The sequence below is a fragment of the Montipora capricornis genome, chromosome 11 (genome assembly GCF_036669925.1).
Source record: "Montipora capricornis isolate CH-2021 chromosome 11, ASM3666992v2, whole genome shotgun sequence".
In the NCBI taxonomy this organism is placed as follows: Eukaryota; Metazoa; Cnidaria; class Anthozoa; order Scleractinia; family Acroporidae; genus Montipora; species Montipora capricornis.
In genome coordinates, this window is record NC_090893.1 from 16000315 (window position 1) to 16021349 (window position 21035).

Below are 21035 nucleotides of genomic sequence, written 5' to 3' on the forward strand. Positions count from 1 at the left end.
CCAAAAATATTGAAGAATTTGATCTAAGCGAATAAACAGAACAAGATCATAAGTTACTAATATAGCTAGGTGACAAATTATAAATAGCCTTAAATCAATTAATCAATTAAAATTTTAAAATAGATGCAGTAAAACACAGTGAAGGTTATATAAAGCTGGTGTGATATGATCATACCTTTTAGTGTTTGTTATTAATTAATAATCTGGCTGCAGCGTTCTATAAGTTTACTTGTATGATATTTGGGAAGGCCATAAAGGAGGCTAAGACAATAATCGAATCTGGGCGTAATGAAAGCATGAACTAATGTTTTAAGGGATTCCTGTGAAAAGTATTAAGAAATCCTACGGATATTGTGAATATGTTAAAAAGCGGTCTTGCAAACTTGATTTATGTGAGAATCCATACTAATTGTCAAATATCGATCCCAAATTCCTTACGTTAACCGAAGGATCAAACGTGTGATCACCTACATGAAGTACTGATGGACTTAATTTATTTACCTGCTGACAAGTTCCAATAACTAAAAATTCAGTTTTGTCATCATTGAGCAACAGCCGACCTTCAATAATCCAGTTCCTAATACCTTTAATGCAATCCTTCATTGCGCGAATGGCCTCATCCTGGGCGTTAATATCATCAGGCTTGAAACTAACTGGGTATCATCAGCGTAACAATGAGCCTCTGGGAGATGGCGTTTGATAACCTTGAACAGCGTAGAAGTGTACGTAACGAATAGTAGAGGACCTAAACAGGACCCCTGAGGTACACCACAGTTAAGATGGCGTTGATTAGACAGAGATCCATCAATACAGACTTGTTGGCATCGATCAGAAAGATATGAACGAAACCAATCGAGCGTGACGCTGCGCATTCCAATGACCTTGTCAAGTCTCTCCAACAGAATGTCGTGATTGACAGTGTCGAAAGCCGCGCTGAAATCCAACAACACCATAACTGTGACTTGCTGAGAGTTCATGTTCAGGAGAATATCATTCATCACTTTTAGCAAGGCTGTTTCCGTACTGTGGTGTTGGCGGTACGATGACTGGAGCTCAGGGTATAATGAGTTTATGATCATGTGACTATGCATTTGTTGGAGAACGGCCTTCTCTGTAAGTTTAGAAATATACTGCAAATTACTTGCAGGGCGATAATTCTTCAGCAATAATTCAAGACCAGGCTTCTTAAGTGACGGAGAGACTAGCGCACATTTCCTTTGAACAGCAAATACACCTGACTGAAGTATTCAAGTTACCACGATGACTAACCACAACCTATTTTACGATATGTTCTCAAGATGTTAAGATTTCAGAGTTTAGTCTCTTCAGTTATATAACACACACCATGCTCTCCTTATCGTACTTGTAGCTCTTGAAAAGCCCCAAGGCAAAGTGTCCATCGTTAGTTACTGCAAATGCTGTTATGAAGCTTAACTCACAGCCGACATTTAGTAGGATTGTTCGCAAGTATTCGCCATCTTTGCTGTACATCGAAACTCGAGGGACGTGGTCGTTGCCTACTGACAGGATGAACAAAAGTTCACTCGGCTGGTGAAAGTTCATCATGTATCTGGGACGCATCCCTTCCTGCAATAGTATCTTTTCCTTTTTATGATCGGCGTTGTCCTCGATGGCAACTGAGTGGAGGATGGAATCTTTATCGTCCAGTACTAGAACACGTCCTTCTCTAATTGCACAAAGACAAGAACTCTCCTGGTGGCATAACACATCGACACTGTTGAGACGCTCACCAGTATTTGAAAATACTTGTACAGTCATCTTTATCTTAAAGCTATCCTCGTGTGCATAGCAATGCATTACAACCTCAGTCATTGAAACCAAAACGTTACCTCTGCTGTCCACCATCAGTGACTGGACAGTGTATCCAGTCCTTGTTTTAAAGGTGTGGTGCAGTTTCGCTTGGGCGTCGAACATATAAACGTACCCATCCTTACTTCCAATTTTTTCAGGACATACACGTTGTCGGCCTGATCAGTTTCTACACGTACACAGTAACCGCTTTCGATGTTACGAATAGGAAGAGAATGGAGGAAGTTGCCTCCACTGTCAAAAAGTACTACTTTTTCAAAACCTGCAATGATAAAATGCCCTTTCGTGTTTATAGCGATATCGTTTGGTACGAATAACCAACCATTTCTCATTGGCGGACCAATCGACCAAGGTTGCACACAACACTGCTCCATGCCCATCCTACGAAGCTTTTTGGCCATTCTTTCGTCGCGCAGAAGATCAATTTTCTCTCCTCCTACTTCAACACTTGGCCACAAGAACAGCTGTCTGCAAATCCTTCCATCTTCGACGAACTCATGCGTGAAGTCGTAAATAATGCGATTCATTTGACATACGAAAGCAACAATTTCATTTCGTTGATCCTTACCAAAGATTGACTTGAAGCCTTTCTTGAGCAATACGATTAATTTCTCCTGAACAGCAGAGAGCGAGTGAAGCTCTTCAAGACAATATCTCAATGAGTCTAAGGCGCTTACCGGATTTGCCACTTGCTCTAAGACGGTCGCCATAATACGTATCGCCATGGCAAGGAGGCGATCAGCAGTGCTCAGAGCTGGGTTGGAAAATGCTTCAATTGCTTTTCTACGAGCATCTTCGAATCTTTTTTCTGCTTGTTTAATGGCGCTCTTTCGGTCTTCGTTTAAACCGACGATATTCAAACTTTTCACTCCTTTCACCAAAGGAACTATGTCCTTTTCCTTTACTTTGATTTCTTTGGTTGCTCCGTCTGCTTCAGTGCTAACTTCGTTCTTCTCAGCAGTACCTAGGCCATCTTCTTTGTCTAGAACCTTATCAAGACACACAACTCCATCGTTAAAGAAGCTTATACTGGCTCCTAGATCTTTCACTGATATCCCTTCCAACTTCGATTTGATGTCATCCATGTCTTTAACGATCAACTGACGTAGTTTGGCATCTGTGACATCGCCATCTTTCAGCTTCTCTGCTGCCATGGAGCGACCTTTGCTAATCAGTGCACCGATGGAGGACTTTAACACAGCCGTAACAAAGGAAGCCATCAAAGTTTGATTACAGAAAACTTTGAGCAAGTACGAGTAGGAACAAAAGGCAGAGAAAAGAACAAGTCCTTCGACACAGATGTGTGCATTTTATATACTTCAACGGTTGCCGGTGACGACAACAGAAATACGTCATTGTTACTACGAATTAAGGCCACTTCAGCGGGCAAGAGAAAAATCATTTCTGGTTTTCGCCTCCCTTAGTCCAAATTATCAATGGGTGAAATTGTGACATTTTGATGTATTTGGCTAATGTATTTGACTGAGCAATTATTAACTATAGATTCTTAAATAGACCATATTCGTATTTTCAGTATTGGAACGTGGAACTACAGTTTGCAATGGAGGCCAGAGCGGGGGAATATATTAAAACGTATTTGCATTTGAAAAGGTTCCCCCGCATTAGCCTCCATTGCTACTAATTCAACCAGCATTGCAATATCATCACAGTCCTAGGCGACCCGCAATTAGCAAAGCTTTTTTTAGGCGGGCCACTTTTCTAAATCAAGTCCTGTCTCTGTTATTGAACACATACTTTTAAATCATGTAAAATCCTGTTAAAATCACAAAGTACATACAAAATAAGAAATCAGTTAATTAGTTAATTAATTACACAGTTATCAAGATACCGTTGAAACATGATTAATTACAATCTAAAATGATCAGATTTAAATTTAAATTTAGATTTATCAAAAAGTTACTTTTAATCAACTTTAGCTAGCGGACGAGAGATATTTACAAATTTCCGTGCAGCATGAATCAACATTCATTTCCTCAATTTCCATTAGTTTTAACAGCCGATTCTTGAGTTCACGCTTAAGGGCCCACTGATGTATTTTTTTGGGTGCGTTGCTAAGGATGTAATGGTTAGGTAATTTGAGAGAATTTGGCATTATTTTGGTCAGTTTTCAACTTTTGTAAGCCAATGACCCTAAATATGACGTCATCATGCCACGCCCATGGTCGCGTGACCAATAAAAGAAAACTCTAAATTTGTCTCCGTGCTACGCAATCTGGGTCTATAATTGATGGTTTGATAATTTGATTTCGTTTTTGCATCCAGCCAAGCATGGTTTTGTTTTTATTTTGAAAACGGTTCTTTTTAAAGACATAAACGATACTGAAATACTCATAACTTTTTCAAAAAAGATGATTTGAAAAATCAATGCTTAGCTATATTCTGTATTTGGGGGTGAAACGTGCCATGGAAAAAAATAATAATTCAATTTAAAGACTGCCGGAAATTTAGCTTTTTGTCAAACCGGAAGTTTGAAGGAGCGGTAGATGTTAAGCAGGGTGGTAAATGGGATAAGGTGTCTTAATCTTGCGATCATACCTATTCTTTTACTAACTTTTGAAGAGATATAATCAATATGATACTTCCAAGAGAGATTATTATCTATCAGAATTCCTAGATATTTCACAAAATGTTTTTGTTCTAGTGGTACACTTTTTGTAAAATCGTTAGTAGAAATTTCCAATTGTATTGTGCAGTCTGGTTTGTGTTGGTAAGGCGGGATGGAATATTATAACAAAGTTAGATTTACTAGTGTTAAGAAAACGTTTGTTTGCATCCAACCAATCACCCACTTTAACAAGTTCCTCATTAACAACTGTTTCAACATCCTCAAGATCTTTGTTTGAATATAGCAGCTTAGTATCATCAGCAAATAGGTAAAAATCAAAGCTCTGGGAGCATCGGTAAATATCGTTAACATAAATCAAAAAGATAAGGGGGCCAAGTACGGACCCTTGAGGGACACCGCAAACTATCTCCTCTTTGTTTGATACGGTTGAACCAATTTGACTTGCAGTTCAATACTGAGAATACGAATATGGTCTATAAACTGGGCATTTATTATATTCCTGTGATGACAGGAGGTTATCTAGAATTTTCTTTAAGAATGACGGTGGTGTCCAGCAAATCATCTTCAACACAAAACAAGAACAAGGAAGATCACCAACACAAGATCTCATATAGTTTAGAGAATTACTCTATAACTGACTAGCATATTTACCAAAATTATCTTTTTCTTGCTTGGGCCTGTCCTTAATTAAGACACCCGGTGACTATTCATGCATAAATCGCTACTACCGGAAAACTTGTTTTTTTTTTTTCCTTGTGGCTGACCGCAAACATTTTTTATCTATTTGTTTTTTGATGTCAACAAATAGGACCCATCTTTCCCGCTAGCAAATCAGCCCGCAAGATCTTCTTCTTACCCACTCACGGAGCCAACAAAAGGCGGTGAATGGTCAAGTAAGAAAGTTTCTTTTAATTTGTGAATGCCGCTTTGTTGTAAAACGTTTTTGTAAATGAGAGAAAATGAACTTGTACAGGCTGATACTAATTAAAAGTATTGTGGTTGCGTTCAATGCATAAATATTGATGTCCAATGACAGCTCAGAACACGGAAAAAGTGATGTCACAGTGTTGTGCACTTTCTTCTGGTTGCTAACGGTTACAGATGAAACTACGTCTTCGTTTCCATGGATGCCATACTGAAAACGCAGACTGTTGTTCTTTGGCAAGGCAGACAAATGTGATACTTGGTTGATCTAAATACCGTGAATTTTATAAATAAACGATGAACGGGACGTCTGCGAACGCAAACTTCATTCCAACTGTTGCTCCTCTCAGTCCCTAGCGAAGTCTGACGTTTCGAGCTTTTGCCACCACATCAGTTCTACAGAGCCAACCGATCGAGAAAACGCTCGTTACGCTATTCGTGTAGGAGGTTTTCACGTGACGTCATGGCCGCCATGTTGGTGAACGAAAACAAACGATCTCATTCGGTAAAGACTTGTTTCCATATCTCAAAGTGCCCTTGGACGTGAGGGGCCTGGGGTGGCGGTAGGGGGTGAAGGGTACAATAGCTGAAACAACCCAAATCTTTACCAAAAATGCTAACCTTAGGCCTAAACAATATGCTTTAGATAATGTTTAGGCCTAAGGTTAGCATTTTTGTATGGGTTTGAGTTGTTTCAGTTTTGTTGTTCCAATGTTGACCAATGACGTCGCTTTCACATTGCGTCTCCAAATGTCTTCGTTTTTTGGGAGATTGTGGGTGGGCTTAGGTTTGGGCATCACGTGACAAATCTCAACGAATCGTGTTCGAACAGTAACCGAATTCCAACAAATCTGGTAGGTCGATCATTTTATAAGTAATTGCTCGGGTCAGTTTCGTTTACAGAAGCCCACAGGCTAGCATCATTAAGCTGGAAAGTGGGTAAAGCCAAGCCTTTGAAAGAACACAGAGGTGAGAGATGCTTTCACGTAGACTGGGACGCCTAAAATGCTCTGTTGTAAACATGCCGGTTCACGAATGAAGTTGTCTCTCTGGCTTTTCTGTGCACGAATTTCGGGACCTACCGATACAATTCGGGCAAGTTTTGAAAGCTAAATTGTTCCATAGATGCTTTTTTTTGCTTGTAAATCTGGGTGACGCGACCCTTATTAAAATTCTATGAAATTTCAATTGGGTGTCTTTCCTTGCCATGGAATGGCAGAATTACCCAGATTTCTTTTCTGCTTGAACGAGGTAACTTGAGAAGCACGAGACTGGACCTAATCATATGGTTGAAGTGCGACCGTGGGAAATAGGGAGAAGAGCATTTCTTGCCAGACACTAAGGAGTAACCCTTGTGTGTGCTGTTAATATAGACTTTTGGTTTGTGAACAAATTTTCGTCATAAGAAGTTTGCGAAAAATTGGTCCTTTTTTCGCTCTTATTCTTGTAAAAAAAACTTGCCTTTCGAGAAATTCATTCTTAAGATAAATTGGTCCTTGCAATTGGAAACGCTGTGATGTGAATATAGGGTCGTTATTGGCTTCTAGTCATGAGCTTCTGTATCTTTTGGGGATGTAAGCTCATCCAAGCCGTTGTGAAGGAGAAAATCGTCAATGAGTAGCTGCTCCCGAAGAATTGATATTTGACCATGTTCTCGAGAGCAGTAAAAATAGAACAATTGCAAAGTTTCATGACTGGAAATGCTTTCCTTCCGAACGCACAAATCGCTTTATGTCACCCGAAATATGTCCGAAAAGTTTCAGGGCATTCGAAAAATGCCCCCTTCCCCTCCATACGTGCAGGGGTGGGGTGCGGGGATGGCGCAGTAGTAGAGCACTCGCCTCCCACCAATGTGGCCTGGGTTCGATTCCCAGATTCGACGTCATATGTGGGTTGAGTTTGTTGGTTCTCTACTCTGCACTGTGAGGTTTTCTCCGGGTACTCCGGTTTCCCCTCTCCTCAAAACGAACATTTGACTTGACTTGCGTTAATATTCGTTAATATTCGTTCAGTTTACAGTGTCCCCAATTAGTGCTCCAGCGCTAGTACGAATAGACACTTAAAGTTCCTTTCCTTTCCTTTCCCATCAATTGCAAGTAGTCTAGTTCTTCGCTTTCTCTTTTAAAACTAGGGTTTCATGTGGCAGGTTTATTTTGCACAAAGCCGAATACCAAATGCCGAACGCTATAAAAGCGGTATTGACGGTAATAATAACCTGTGCACAGGCTCTTCGTGCGTCGAATGGCGTGCGGTCAACATCTTTGGAATTGGAGCTAGCGGCTCGCTCCGATTACCTAACTATTGACCACGCGTCATTCAACGCAAGGAAAACCTGTGTGCAAGCTACGGTAACAATTCTACATATATACAACAATAACTAAAAGCTAGCTATTTTTAGAAATCGCCGCCTAGGCCTAATTGTTGTAGATATGCACTACGATTTTGCAGAACGCCGAACGGTCAGCTTTCAATGATGGTAAGACATGTCTGCAGTAATTAGGTCTAAGCGTTGTTTCTAAAATGGTTAGCTTTTAGTTATTGGTTCGTCATATATATTTCTTCCCGTCGAACACCGATCTTTTATCGTTCGAGAAATTTACCAAGTCATTGGCGAGATTCTTAAATTGACAGTTACATAACGTATATTTCTGAATGTAAGGTGACGCTGTCCACCTGCAGGCTCGTATCTTGTAAATTTCTCAACTTGTACATTTCATTTATTCTGCGAAAATGTGAATTTTCTTACAAATGATTTGTTCCACCGCTTGCGATTTCACGCTAGAAGATAACACTTTTATTCATAACTGAACAAAGCCACCACAATGGACAAGTACAGCAAACTTGTGGTTGGAATCAAAGTTGACATACAACGCACTGACGGTCAGTGGAGTTTATTTGTAACGAACACAACAATTATGATCATGGATATGAATTTAATTTCCTTTGACAAGAGTTGTTAATTCAAAGCAGTTCAAATAATTATTCCTTTCTTAGTTAGATTCTCGAGTGTTAATTATTTCACAATTTTTATTTACACGAACGAGGGAAGGAAACTGGTGGATTATTTTTACTCGATCCGGCGCCAAATTTGTGCCCATTACCCGATGTTTGTTTGGATTCGAGTAATATAAAGATCTTTTGTCTAAATGTCCTCCTCGATTTCCAGACTGTATTTTGAAACTATTACTCGCATTCCGTGAGTGTCTCAAAGAAAGTCAATCGTCTATTTCTGAGGAGTTTATGATAATTATTTTGACGGCGATCTTTAATTGACCAACCGAATTTGAACAGTGTACGTTAGTGTATAGAGTTGAGCAGACATGAAGACAACTCCTAGCCTTTCATGGAAGTTAAAACGTTTTGAAAGTTTGTCGTCTGTAGTAGTTGATTCTCAGCTTCTATCCATTTAAACTGTAAAGAGGAAATTTATTCTTGGTATTTCTCGGTGTATGTACAGATATCTCTTGTAGGTAAAAATCGATTTCAAGTTTAAAGTTATCCAACGCTATTTCTGTATTTCTTTGTGTCTTGTTTATTATAATAATAATGAATACCTGACAAATTAGGTTAATATAATTTTTTCGTTTCTTAATTTTTATTTTTCGGTAACAATTTAACCTATTCTAATTTATTTCTTCATTTTATTGAAAAAATAAATTAGTTATGCGCCGATCAAATCGAAACTTTAACTCCCCCCCCCCCCTCCCCGGGCAAACCCCGGGCATTTGACTATCTTCTGTGCCCGGGGAGTGGGAAATTAGACCTTTGCCTGCGTGGGGTGGGGAAAATTGAACCGAAACTATAAAACATGTGTTTGGAGGAGATGGAAGAGTTGGAAGAGATGTAGCATTTGTGAGCGATTGGCTTAGAAAAAAGGTGTTCAAAAGGTCTTTATTAAAGACAGGAGGAGCTGATGACAATTGTTCTTCAGTCAAATCCGACGATAGGGTAGGACGCATTTGAACACCATTTGATCCGAGGGGGCGGGAAATTTTTGAACACTCCAGTCTTCAAAAGTTCAAATGCCTGGACTTTGCCCAGGGTGGGGGGGGGGGGGGGAGTGTTGAAGTTAAGTTTCAAGTTGATCGGCACATTATTTGCAGGCAGCTGCAGAAGGTAGCATTTTCAAGACCAACTTGTCACAGTTTTTCAGCCATCCAGCAAATAATTTATAATCTATTTTTTTTACCAAGAGGGAATGATAACAAATCCTGCAATTTGGTTGGTTCTTTTGAAAATGGTATGAAATGTTGTTATGTCATTTATCTGTTACCCTAAAAGTTCAAGGGTCGTACTGTGTGTTCTTAAGCCCCTCTTTAAATTGTACTTAAAGTGTTACTATGATTAAAAAAAAAAACCTTTTTTTCATTAGATTTTGAAAGTTTGTTTGCTTAACAGGTGACTGACTGAGTTTTGGCATTCTCAACTTTCTCAAATCCCACAAAGGCATTGTTTTTGATGCAAATTTTGGGGAGTAAAAGTGTTTTTACAAATCTCACTAAAATTGATCAGACAGCTTTCTGAGTCCTTTCCTCCTTTGTAATCATTATCCATGGGCCATTTGCATCATTTACATGACTCGTGTATTTATGTAATAGAGTACATGTTTTTATGTGACATGACGGCGGCCATGTTGGTGTTCCATAACAATGGAGCAATGACCATGACGGTGTTCCTAAACTAATCCTCTCGGAATTGAGCTTTATTATCAGGGGTTTCAATAAGCACCGACGGCTGACGAAAAGCGTCGGCTGCATCGCTCGGAGAAGTCGGCTACTTTTTACCCTACATTGAATTAATTGAAGGATTCCTTCAAACCAGAAGTAAAAATCATTTTTGATCGACTTGAATGTACCTTTCCTCAACCTCAATTTCAAAATAATTATCAGATTTGATATTGCCATCCTTGAGCTACAGTGCACGGCTATAACTTTTTTCCGCATTTTTGCCTAGACCAACCGTCACATTTTTTACGTAATTCAATTACGATTAGTTACGTCCCCAAACATATCAAGACGTTTAATGTAAAACAGGTCGTTATTGAGTAATCGTTGCATCAAGACTTGTTTTCCAAAAACAGTAAATTTTTCGTTAGTTTCATCGGTTAAGCCTTTTCGTTTGTTCAGATTAAAATGACATATTCTTATCGTTCGACAGAACCGATTTCTCATGTTGAAATTCGTGCTTGAAAAAACGCGCAAAAAAGTTTTGCTGTTCCCGGCAGCTTGAAATTGGTAGTAATGATGACATGAAGTTGTCGAAACATCATATAACGTTAAAAATCGTTAATTTTCCTTTTGAAATGGTTTTCCAAATCTTTCTTCGCTGGAAATTATCAAAAGAATGCGCTTAATTGCATACTCAGTGTCTCTGTTGATTAGAAATCTTCCTTCATCTTCAGTGCTGGAAATCACATTTCAGAGCTTCCAGATTTCACAAACGTCTGGGCAGCATGCCCCTAGACGAAGGGGCCTAACGGCCCCTTCTTGATACAGTCGGCTACTAGACTCAAACCAGCTGCCTACTTCAAATTTTATTGAAACCCCTGATTATCATGCAAGGATTTTCTTTTGTTTTGGTGGGAAAACAGTTGAAAGTTACTGATCACTTGTGAGTGAAAAAGCTCTATATTAAAATGATTTCATAAGAGCTGTGTTGATTGCAGGGCGTGTTCACTCGTCAATGATAAGTGGTATCAACCTGGACACCAAAAGTGTGACAGTGGAGTGGTATGAAAATGGTGAGACAAAGGGAAAAGAGGTAAGATTGGAATGAAATGTCCCATACACTCCAAGTTCTCTCTCTCCTGGACACCTTTTCATCATCAACTATCCTCAAGAGGAGCCTTTTGGAAATTGTATAGATTAGACTCCGAAGTTAAAGGTGTTAAGCCGCTGTTACACATTGAGACTTTTAGCTGAAACTTGTGTAAAAACGGAGCTGCAAAACAAGTTTCAGGATGCATTGCACTGTGTAACATGGTCGGTTTCGTGAAACCTTTTTTGAACTTTCATTGCAAGACAAGTTCCATGAAAAGTAGAACCGCTTTCTGCTTCTGCAATGGTCGCAGCAATCACAGTGGTGGTAAACACAGGAGTTTCACCATGTAACACCACTTCGTGAAACTGGTCTTGCTTGGTCTTGTTACCTTACGCTGCGTAAGCCAATCAGAAACTGGCTAAGTGTAAATGTAAATTATGCTTTGTTTATAGTGGAAATGCACTTAGCTATCGAGCTAGTTTACAGGCACTCCACTGTTAACAAGGTGAAAGTAACAATTCAAACTTAACAGAAACATTATTAAGAACCCCAACTGGCGGGGGGTGGGGGGGGGGTGACAAGTTGGCTATTTAAAAAGCGTGGTGGAGTTGAATCAGGGAATCAGGGACAACCGGAAACAAATCCAAGCCAGAGGTTAGAATGGGATTTGAACCTGGAGCAGCCGCATACAAACCCAAGGCTCTAACCACTGGACCACACTGCCTCATGGCTAAGGCCATGTAAACAACATGGCATCTGACAGGATGCGGCAATGCGGATCTGCGTAATAACCTAAAAGCCGCATCCTCCACACATACATGTAATTATGATATTTTCAGCATATTGAAATCAGAACAAATGCCTGATATTAATTAGTGATAAAGCAAATTCTGCTTACCATCCTCACAAACATAAAAGGGAAAGAGATTGACTAGTTTGAAACGCTTATTTTCCTGAACATTGAAGAAAACACACCATTTTGTTCGCAAGATGAAAGTTCGTAAGCAGTTTCCACGCATTTTCAGCATATAAGCCCGGACACTAGTTAAACTGTGATATAAATTATAATTTCATATCATACTCTGGGCGAAAAGATGCAACAAGATATGAAAATTTAGCCGCAAATTCCCTTGAAAACAGATCACATGATCTGAAAAGGTCAGTTCCAAAGAGATCCATTTAAAAAAACCTTACACCAAGAAACTGTGGAAAGGACCTGACAAAATCGGCGGGTCTAAGACACAGGTCCCTTTTGACGGGTCACTGGTTGCAGGTCATTATTTTGCGTTTTGGAAAGTAACCCAAAACCCTCTATTTGGCCAACCCTTGTCCTGAACTTGGGTTTTTAGGCCTAGGGTTAGCCAAATGGAGAGTCTGGGGTTACTTTCAAAAAGGTAAAACAATGACCTGCAACGATTGACCAACAAACACAACCCACATATTTATGGCACTAATTCCAGGAATTGAAAGGCCACAACGCAGTGGTGGACAGTGAAAACTGTCAGTCCTCTGTTTCTCTTTGAAAGAATCTTGTTGATAATAGCAAAGTTTTCTAGTTGAAGGACATTTGCTGTATACATGCATTTTACATGTAGCTGAAGTTAGTTCATTATTCATTGCCCCTGTTTTACGACATGTTTTCCCTTTGTTTTAGATTGAAGTTGACCAAATCTTTGCATTGAATCCAATGCTTGTTGTTCAACCGAAGCAAAAATCCACACCCTCAAACAAGAGAGTCTCCACAACACCAAGCAATAAGGTACTAAAATAATGTATTTTATTATTAACTTCCAAACATTGATAAAAGCCTGGCCAGTGTTTTCATGAAGGGCTATATGCCAATAATAATAATAATAATAATAATAATAATAATAATAATAATAATAATAATAATAACAGCTTTATTTAAGTGTCAATGGATTTAGCACAAGAGCACTACCGTAATTGAGGACACTAACAAAATTAACTCAAATCAAATCGAATTAAGGACAGTCCCTACTAATTCAAAGGTGTTTTTACGCCGTTTACTGAATATGCGGGAAAAGCAGATCTTAACAAGTGTTATTGAAATCCAAAAAGAAAATTGGGGGTATATAACCACGCATTTTTCGAAGATAATAATTAATCAACAATATTTGTGAAAATTTTTAAAATACAAAGCAATGTATGGCGTTCTTTTCCAACTTTGAAGCTCAATTATCTCTGAAAAATGCGTGGTTACCCCAATTTTCTTTTTGGATACCAAGATCACTTGCTAAGTTCTGCTTTCTCCACAATTTCGCGACAAGATACGAAAATGTAGTTGCACTTTTGCAAATTTCAGTCGCAAAATCGTCACGCTGCATTGAGCCCACAATACTTGTGTTGAAAGCAACCGCTGAAAATGGCGAATGATATCTAAGGAATGGAGTTGTGATTGTAACATCGTAGGGAAATAACGCTACAATTACGCTATCTTCATATTGAAAGAAAACTCAAGGAGAGAATGATTTTGTTACAGTGTATTCCTTCATTTATTTTAGTAAAAAGAGCAGCAACGTGGCAACTGCTAGCCCTTTTTTTTTGAAAGAGTGAAGATGAAAACAAGTCGCAAATTTGCGACTTCTCCAGATATTTTGGTCGCAAAGGGAAAAAACTCAGTCGCAAATGCGAATGTATTGGTCGCAATTTCAGCCCTGCATGTTATTATTTAATAATAATAATAGTAAACTAAATTATACTCCTTAGACTTGTTTTGGCAATGAAATGGCCAGGTCTCTTTCAATGGGTCCACTTTTGTCAGCATCTATCTCTTAGCAACAGTCCTGTCCCAGGGTTTTCGAATTAGAGTGTGATTAGGTGGTCAGAAGAAATTATTTTATGAAAGAGGCTGAGTGAAAGTGCAACAAGCGATGAAGGCGCACTCTTCCAGCGGCGTTTCTAAAACGAGGGAAAGGGTAAGACCAAGGGTCAGGGTAAGGGTAAGGATACAACTACAGAAAGTATCCTAAAAATGCATAAAAGCTAACCTTAAACTTTTGTTTAGGCCTAATTAGGCCTAAGGTTAGCTTTTATGCATGTTTTGTATTCGTATCCTTACCCTTACCCTGATCCTTGGTCTTACCCTTCCCCTCGTTTTAGAAACGCCACTCTTCCAGAGGTGTCTGGCAAATCTGACTTTTTTTCATGGCAGGTACAAAACACAGGTCACAGGTCATTGTTATACCAATACAGAAAGTACCCTAGACCTTTTTTATAGCTAATGTTAATTAGGCCTATTAAAACAAACATTTTTACAGTGTAGGCCTGATTTTAGCATTGGTATTAATTAAACAGGTACATGCACATGTAAGGTTGTTTCTGTATTGGTAAAAGAGTGACCTGTGACCTGTGTTTTGTACCTACCCCTTTTTTCACCAACAAAGCTTGGCTGTTCCAAGGTTCATGTTTTTGGGGCATGTTTCTCATCTTATTCATGTTTAATTAAACTAGGTGGCAAATTCAAGTGAAATAGCCAAGGAATTTCACCAGCTCCCACCCTTGTTGCAAACCCTAGCTGCTGGTCATATTTAAACTTGTCATATGGGAAGGTGCCTGATTAAGTTGGTGTACAATGTAGCCAGGTGCTATATTGAAGTGCAGTGGGTAACCATGACAACCCTGTCAGTGCCTCCTCTCAGGCATTGGACCATGGAAAACGACACTAAACAGAAGCAGTGGTGACCTGTCATTTGAAAGATAGTTGTAAATAAACTCCTCATTGTTTCTCTCCACCACATACAAGTTGTTGGTTACTTTGCAATGATCTCGCATGCTGACCAAGGGGGCAGTTATAGCAATTATACTCTGATTGGTGTTGTGCTTCAGAAACTGGGTTAAACTCCAACCCTGTTACCGGTAGCCCTAGTAGCTCAAGTGCGTTGTTATCCAGGGTAAAAATGTATAGACAATGACCAGAAAGGAAACGGAAATTGCTTTGAGTTAGCAAGGTGTTTGAGTTATCATGGGGTTTGAGTTACTAAGGATAAAATTGCGGTAAATACATGTATGATGGAAATCCAGAGGAAATTGATTTTGGTTTGAGTTAGCGCCAAGTATGTGGAATTGAGTTAGAGAGGGTTTGAGTTATCGGGAGTTGACTGTACTGACAGTGTGTCCTCTCAATTTGACTCCTGGGCATGAGTCTCTCAGATAGTACGCATGCTGTAATTGGCTAAATTAGTGGGCCGTGTGCTTACAGTACAGGCCCGCTGTACAGCCCGCTAAATTTAAAATTTTGATAAAACATTTATCTAGCAAGTTTTTCATGTCATTTCTATTACATAAACTTGTGAAACTGTTTGAATCTTGCAAGCAACTATTTCAAACAGCCAAGATGATTCAGTTGTTTGGATTTTGACACAGTAATCTTTGTGGCAGTTGAACCTTCTGCTTGACTTTGAATAGTTTCCTTGCCCACGCGCCGGATTAACCTCAGAGATGTAATTGTTTTCTCGGTCCATGCTGTAAGTTACGGAATGGCCGATACTGGTTTTATTCTTGTTGATTTATGGCCCGTGCACTTCGCGCTTGGGCCATAAATCAATTGGAAAAAACTTGGTCCTTAAGTTACAGTACGGACCTCGATCTCGGTTAGTAAGAGGTAATTGCTTTGTCTAACTCCAGAGGATTTTACTCGTTACAACTGGGGACAGCCTACATGAAGTGTGCCTGAGGAATGAATGGGTTAATGTTTGTCCTCTCATGTATTATTAAAATAACTATTAGGTACTCTTTACTGAATACTTGATTACTAATAGTTGTTAATTAATGTTTACTTCTTTTCTTAGAATACAAGAAATGATAACCATGGATTCCCATCACCGAAAGCCCACACACCATCAGGTATTAAAATTTGAAATGATTGATTGCTTGACTGATTGACTGGCTGGTTAATTGCTTGATTGATCATGGCTGGTGTGTTAATACTTTGCTTGCTTTAATTAATTGATTGATTGACTGATTTGTTTTCAGCCAAAGTTGAGCGTCCCATGGCTCTTAATCTTGCTAATGAAGATGATCATGCGGTTTCACAGATAGAAATTCCACAGAAAGAAATCTCAAATGCAGGTCAGTTTCTTGTTACACATTGTGAGCTGTTAGACACATACTAGGTATCCCTAACTTTTCATTACAAAATCAGCTCCTATTTTGAAACAGTATCAATGATTATTCTTTATTTTTGGCTTTTACACTTGTCAAAATAATAGATTAAAATCTTTTCATTACATAGAATGATCTGAAATGAAATCACTGATAGAAATAATATTGTCAATCCAAGGCTGTCACTAACATCTCAGGGAGAAGAGTAAATTGGCAGGTCAACTCTGTCCATTTTGTTCTTGATGACTGTTCAGCCACAGCTGGACACACCACACTTATTCACCCAAAATGTCTGATTTCAGTTAATTTGTAGTCTCCGCAATTAGTAGAGCACTTAGTCTTGGGCTCGGTTAAATAACCTTGAGACTTACATAAATTGATTTTATTTATATTATATAATGTTCTTGGTCTTCGTCGAGAATAAAGGATGGACAACAATACGTCACCTTCAAGAGCAACAACTACAGTTGTTTGTGTTAATTATTTGTCTTTCTTATTTCATTCCCTTTAGTGAACAGAAGACGCTCCAACTGTGTTAAAGAGATTGAGAGATTGAAAAAGAACAGGGAGGAAAGAAGGTACTTAATCAGCCCCGATTTTAAGCAACATCTTTAGCTAAAAAAATTCATTATTGTTTCTGTTCTGTCTGACTTGTTGATGTTACCCAATGCAAGCGAATTTATTTTTATTTTATGCAAATCCTTCTCGACAGCACCGCTGACAGCAGAGCCCTAATCTTAACTTGACAAGAAGGAAAGAACTCTGTAGAAATCGTGTTAAGTCTTTATTGAGTATACGCAAACTGCAACAGTTGCTAGGGACAGTTTCAAACCCAGGCCAATTCTCAAGCGCACTCCTAGCTGATGCCAATGATTTTCGTACTGAAGGCTCGATTTTTACCTTCATCTTGTCAAAAATATGATGTGTGTGCTGCCTAAACTGGTTTGACCAGAGTGACTACCCCAGAAACTTAATTGGGCTGCGATGACTTAAAAGACTCGACACAATTACTGCAGAGACTCTCTTGCCCTCCCTCTGGTGAGTTTTAGCGAGGCTCTGCTTGCAGGGTGGGAGGCGCGGTGGCCTCATGGTTAGTGCGCTCGACTCCGGATCGAGTGGTCCGGGTTCGGGGCCTGGCAGGGGACATTGTGTTGTGTTCTTGGGCAAGACACTTTACTCTCACGGTGCCTCTCTCCACCCAGGTGTATAAATGGGTACCGGCGTAATGCTGGGGGTAACCCTGCGATGGACTAGCATCCCATCCAGGGGGGAGTACAAATACTCCTAGTCGCTTCATGCTACAGAAACCGGAGATAAGCGCCGGCCTGATGAGCCTTCTGGCTCGTAAGCGGAGACTTTACCTCTGCTTGCAGGGTGTCTCAACAGTTCCCTGGGCAACTTGCTAAAATATAACAATAATTATTATAATTACAATGTATATTATTTTAAAGCTATTGTCACATTTTGTCAATGTTTATGCGTTGTGGAAATCTTGAATCTTGAAATCTTGACATTTCAATCCCCCAATTCAATGTTGACCTTAATACTGGGTGATCTGCTGCATTCTAAAAAAAAACCGATATTGTTATAGCAGCAAGTTGTGGGAGAATAATTAAGATCTTTCCCCTGGAACCCAGGTATTTGAAAATGTCCATGTTGTGAACTTGCACATGTACGTAATGACCCAGGATGGTTCTTACAATACCAAGATCTTTGTTGAGAAGACATTTACATTCTACAGCAACTAGGACAAACAAATCAATAATTAACCAGCTAAAATAGGAGGGGACCTTCCACAGTGGCCATCCAGCCCCTAGATAGAATACCACCCCCATGGCTGGCACGTCCCCCGACCCAGCCATGAGCCCCCATTCTAGGCACCTGTCACACTCTGATGAACTCAGTGGAAGGAAAAATAGAGGGTAGGGTGGGTGGGGGAAAGCTAAAAAGCTAACAATGAAAACCGCTCCAAACGCCTGAGAAAAACTCTTAGTATCATGAAAATCTGGCCTGCACTTATGAGTCTGACCGCTGACAGCTTGACTGAAGACCGCCCAAGAGAAACGATGACTGCTATGAACCATGACCGCGAAAACACTGAATGTTAAGATGATGATCGTTAAACCGATGACCGCTACGCTCGTTGGTTATAACTTGGTTAAACGAGTATTTAACTAAATTTAACTGGGGCTATGCGAGAGACTATGTAAAAGAGTCCCAAGACTGTTGACTAAGACTGCGCTACTTGTTACTGCAACCTTCAAAGGGGAACCTAAGTATACTGAGGCTTTGCAAAAATTTTGACCCGTGGAAGAGAAAGTGATTTCAAGATTGTGTAAATTAACCATTTCATTTTCCACAGAGCTCAACAGCAAGAACAGAGGGAGATGAAACAACGACTTCAACAAGAAGTGGATCCTGGCAACCCGAGCTGGGAGTTTTTGCAGATGATAAGGTGAATTAATAGAGCCCACAACATGTTGATAAACTTCATTAATATACTTTTTAGATCTAACATACTCCCTTTTTGATCTCTGAGTGCATGTGTCTCAAAGCCGGAGTACTACAGACCTGCTTTGTTCATAATCTATGGTGTTAAGAGCCTATGACTATCTGGGGGCGCCGTTATTCGGGGCTTCTGATATTAAGCGCTGTCGCGGAGTTGCGAAGTTCAGGTAAATCCACGAAATTCCGCGAAATTGAAAAAAAAAAGAAACAAAACACGCGAAATACCGCTAAATTTGCTAGAAATCTTACCAAATACAAGCCGGTACAACATATTTTGGCTGGTGGGGCTGTTTACGTGTTTTAAACTTGCAAATTTATCAAACTTCGTGACTGCAACGAGTAACATCCCAAAACTACCAGACATTCCTAGAATAAATTAATGTTGCGAAAAACTGGACAGTGGCTGCGATGTAAAAAGCGCTTTTGCGCAGTTCTCAAGCGCATTGTTGATGAAAGTGCAAGTGATGATCTCTGTTAAAAAGAACCTCGAGGCAACAATTATAAGTAGTCGGTGTTTCTGTTGCTGTTAACGTTCATCATTTCGAAAAAAAGGGCAAAGTTGACATTTTTTCTTTCATTAGAAAAGTTCTCCAAATCGACGCAAAACCGATCGCTTTCCAGGGAAATTTGCCCCGAAAATTCCCGCGAAATTTCTGCGAATTCATCTCTGAAATCCCGCGAAATTTGACTTTTTCTTCCGCGACCTATCAGCAGAGGGTCATGAACCGGAGTTGTGATAGGGAAAATATAATTTTGGAGCATCGTTGCGTTGTACGAAGCAGTTAGTGATAAGTCTCAAAACGAAACATGAGATTACTGGAGAACGGAGGCAAAAAAGACAGGTCCGCCAAAAAAAACCTGCTGTCACCTGGCAAGGACGTTTCAGTTCCTGTGCCTGACACATTTACCATGGCGCCTTGCCCAATACCTATCGGAGTACCTTCTTTTCGAGTGATTGCATTGGTTGCAGTAGATTTAGGGAAACCAATTCGTGCCAGTGAAGCCGTACGTGAGGTAGGGATGTTGTAGGTAGGCAGCTTTGAGGTTTAAAAACGAGTCTGTTAGCATCAGGAAGGTCTTAACTCTCACATGGCAGTGGCCAGGAACGCAAGAAGACCGCATGAAATATTTGATATCAGGAATTTTTAGAAGAACTAATACCTGATAAAAGTACAAGGAAGGGTTACGTTGGACGCGTAACACTTATATTTGAACAGACTTAACTGATTAGAGTGTAATGTCAAGTGCTAAGTTTCTACCCCATATGAACCATGTGAGCGTTAGCCCTACTGATGGAAATGGGCCCACACAAGGACAGAGAAAAACTCTGACCAGGGTGGGAAGCCCTGATTATTTTGTCCTGATAAACTCTGATAATGCAAATCCCACTCGCACCAAGGACTCTTCATCTCCCATTCCCAGTAACAAAACCCCAGTTCCCAGTGCTCAAATGTCGTTTTCCCAACGACAAAGTAAGTCAATCCCAACTCGCATTTTACCTCTTCATGACCCTCTCAGAAGCCCTGATTATTTGCACTTGCCACATGTTGCTTCTAGATAACCATTTTGCTTCCTTGGATGTAGGTGTTTTGACAACAATATTCTTTTGTAAGTTAACTCAAATTAAAGAGATCTGATGGCGACGGTTTTAAAACAATGAGCATTATTGAAAGCTGCTCCAGTTTTCCTTCACGTAATTTCGTTTTTTTATTATCCCCAACTTTTGTCTTAGTAATTAGCATAGCACAGACAATTTAAACAATTTTCTCTAACAACCACCTGGGCCCGGTTGTTCGAAAGGCGATTAACCTAATCCAGGATTAGCGTAAACTTTTGTTTCACGTTTTCAACTTTTTGTTGAAAGTTTCTTTGCTTATTTTTGTTTTACAAGATTGACTTCTTCTAATGTAATGATTTGCTGAATATCAGCGTTAAACAGCATTTGGGATTAGAGAAATAAACTCCTTGTTAATTTTTAATCTGGGATTAGCGTTATTCGGATTTTGAACAACCGGGCCCTGAGTCCTTTCATGGGTCGGAACACATGAACTAGACCCAATAGATAGGCCTTCTCCCAACTGGGTGTCGGGCTTCATAGCTTATTCTTGGGTTTCGCTCACGTGATCAACAGCCAGAAGACGTTAGCATAATAATAGCTTTCAATTCCCGGAGGATTGGATCGGGACACCAACATGGCCGCCATTTCATTGTTTGGGGACACCAACATGGCGGCCGTGACGTCATGTAAAATCCAAGAATTTGTTAGAGCATTGCACCAGCATTGCACCAGCATTGAACCGGCATT

General features: G+C 39.8%; 1 protein-coding gene and 1 pseudogene across 1 annotated transcript in view; one reads left to right on the top strand and one right to left on the bottom strand.

The window, feature by feature from the left end:
* Positions 1–296: 296 nt before the first annotated feature.
* Positions 297–3123, bottom strand: LOC138023823 (uncharacterized; annotated as a pseudogene).
* Positions 3124–8012: 4889 nt separating this feature from the next.
* The window catches only part of LOC138024455 (kinesin-like protein KIF2A), a 31606-nt gene continuing 18583 nt past the window's right edge, over positions 8013–21035 (top strand). Inside the window, exons 1-7 of the mRNA XM_068871662.1 lie at positions 8013–8221; positions 11007–11101; positions 12756–12860; positions 15910–15964; positions 16094–16189; positions 16734–16800; positions 18585–18677. Coding sequence (XP_068727763.1) covers positions 8164–8221; positions 11007–11101; positions 12756–12860; positions 15910–15964; positions 16094–16189; positions 16734–16800; positions 18585–18677 — 569 coding nt within the window. The 5' untranslated portion in view covers positions 8013–8163. The remainder of the gene's footprint in view (positions 8222–11006; positions 11102–12755; positions 12861–15909; positions 15965–16093; positions 16190–16733; positions 16801–18584; positions 18678–21035) is intronic.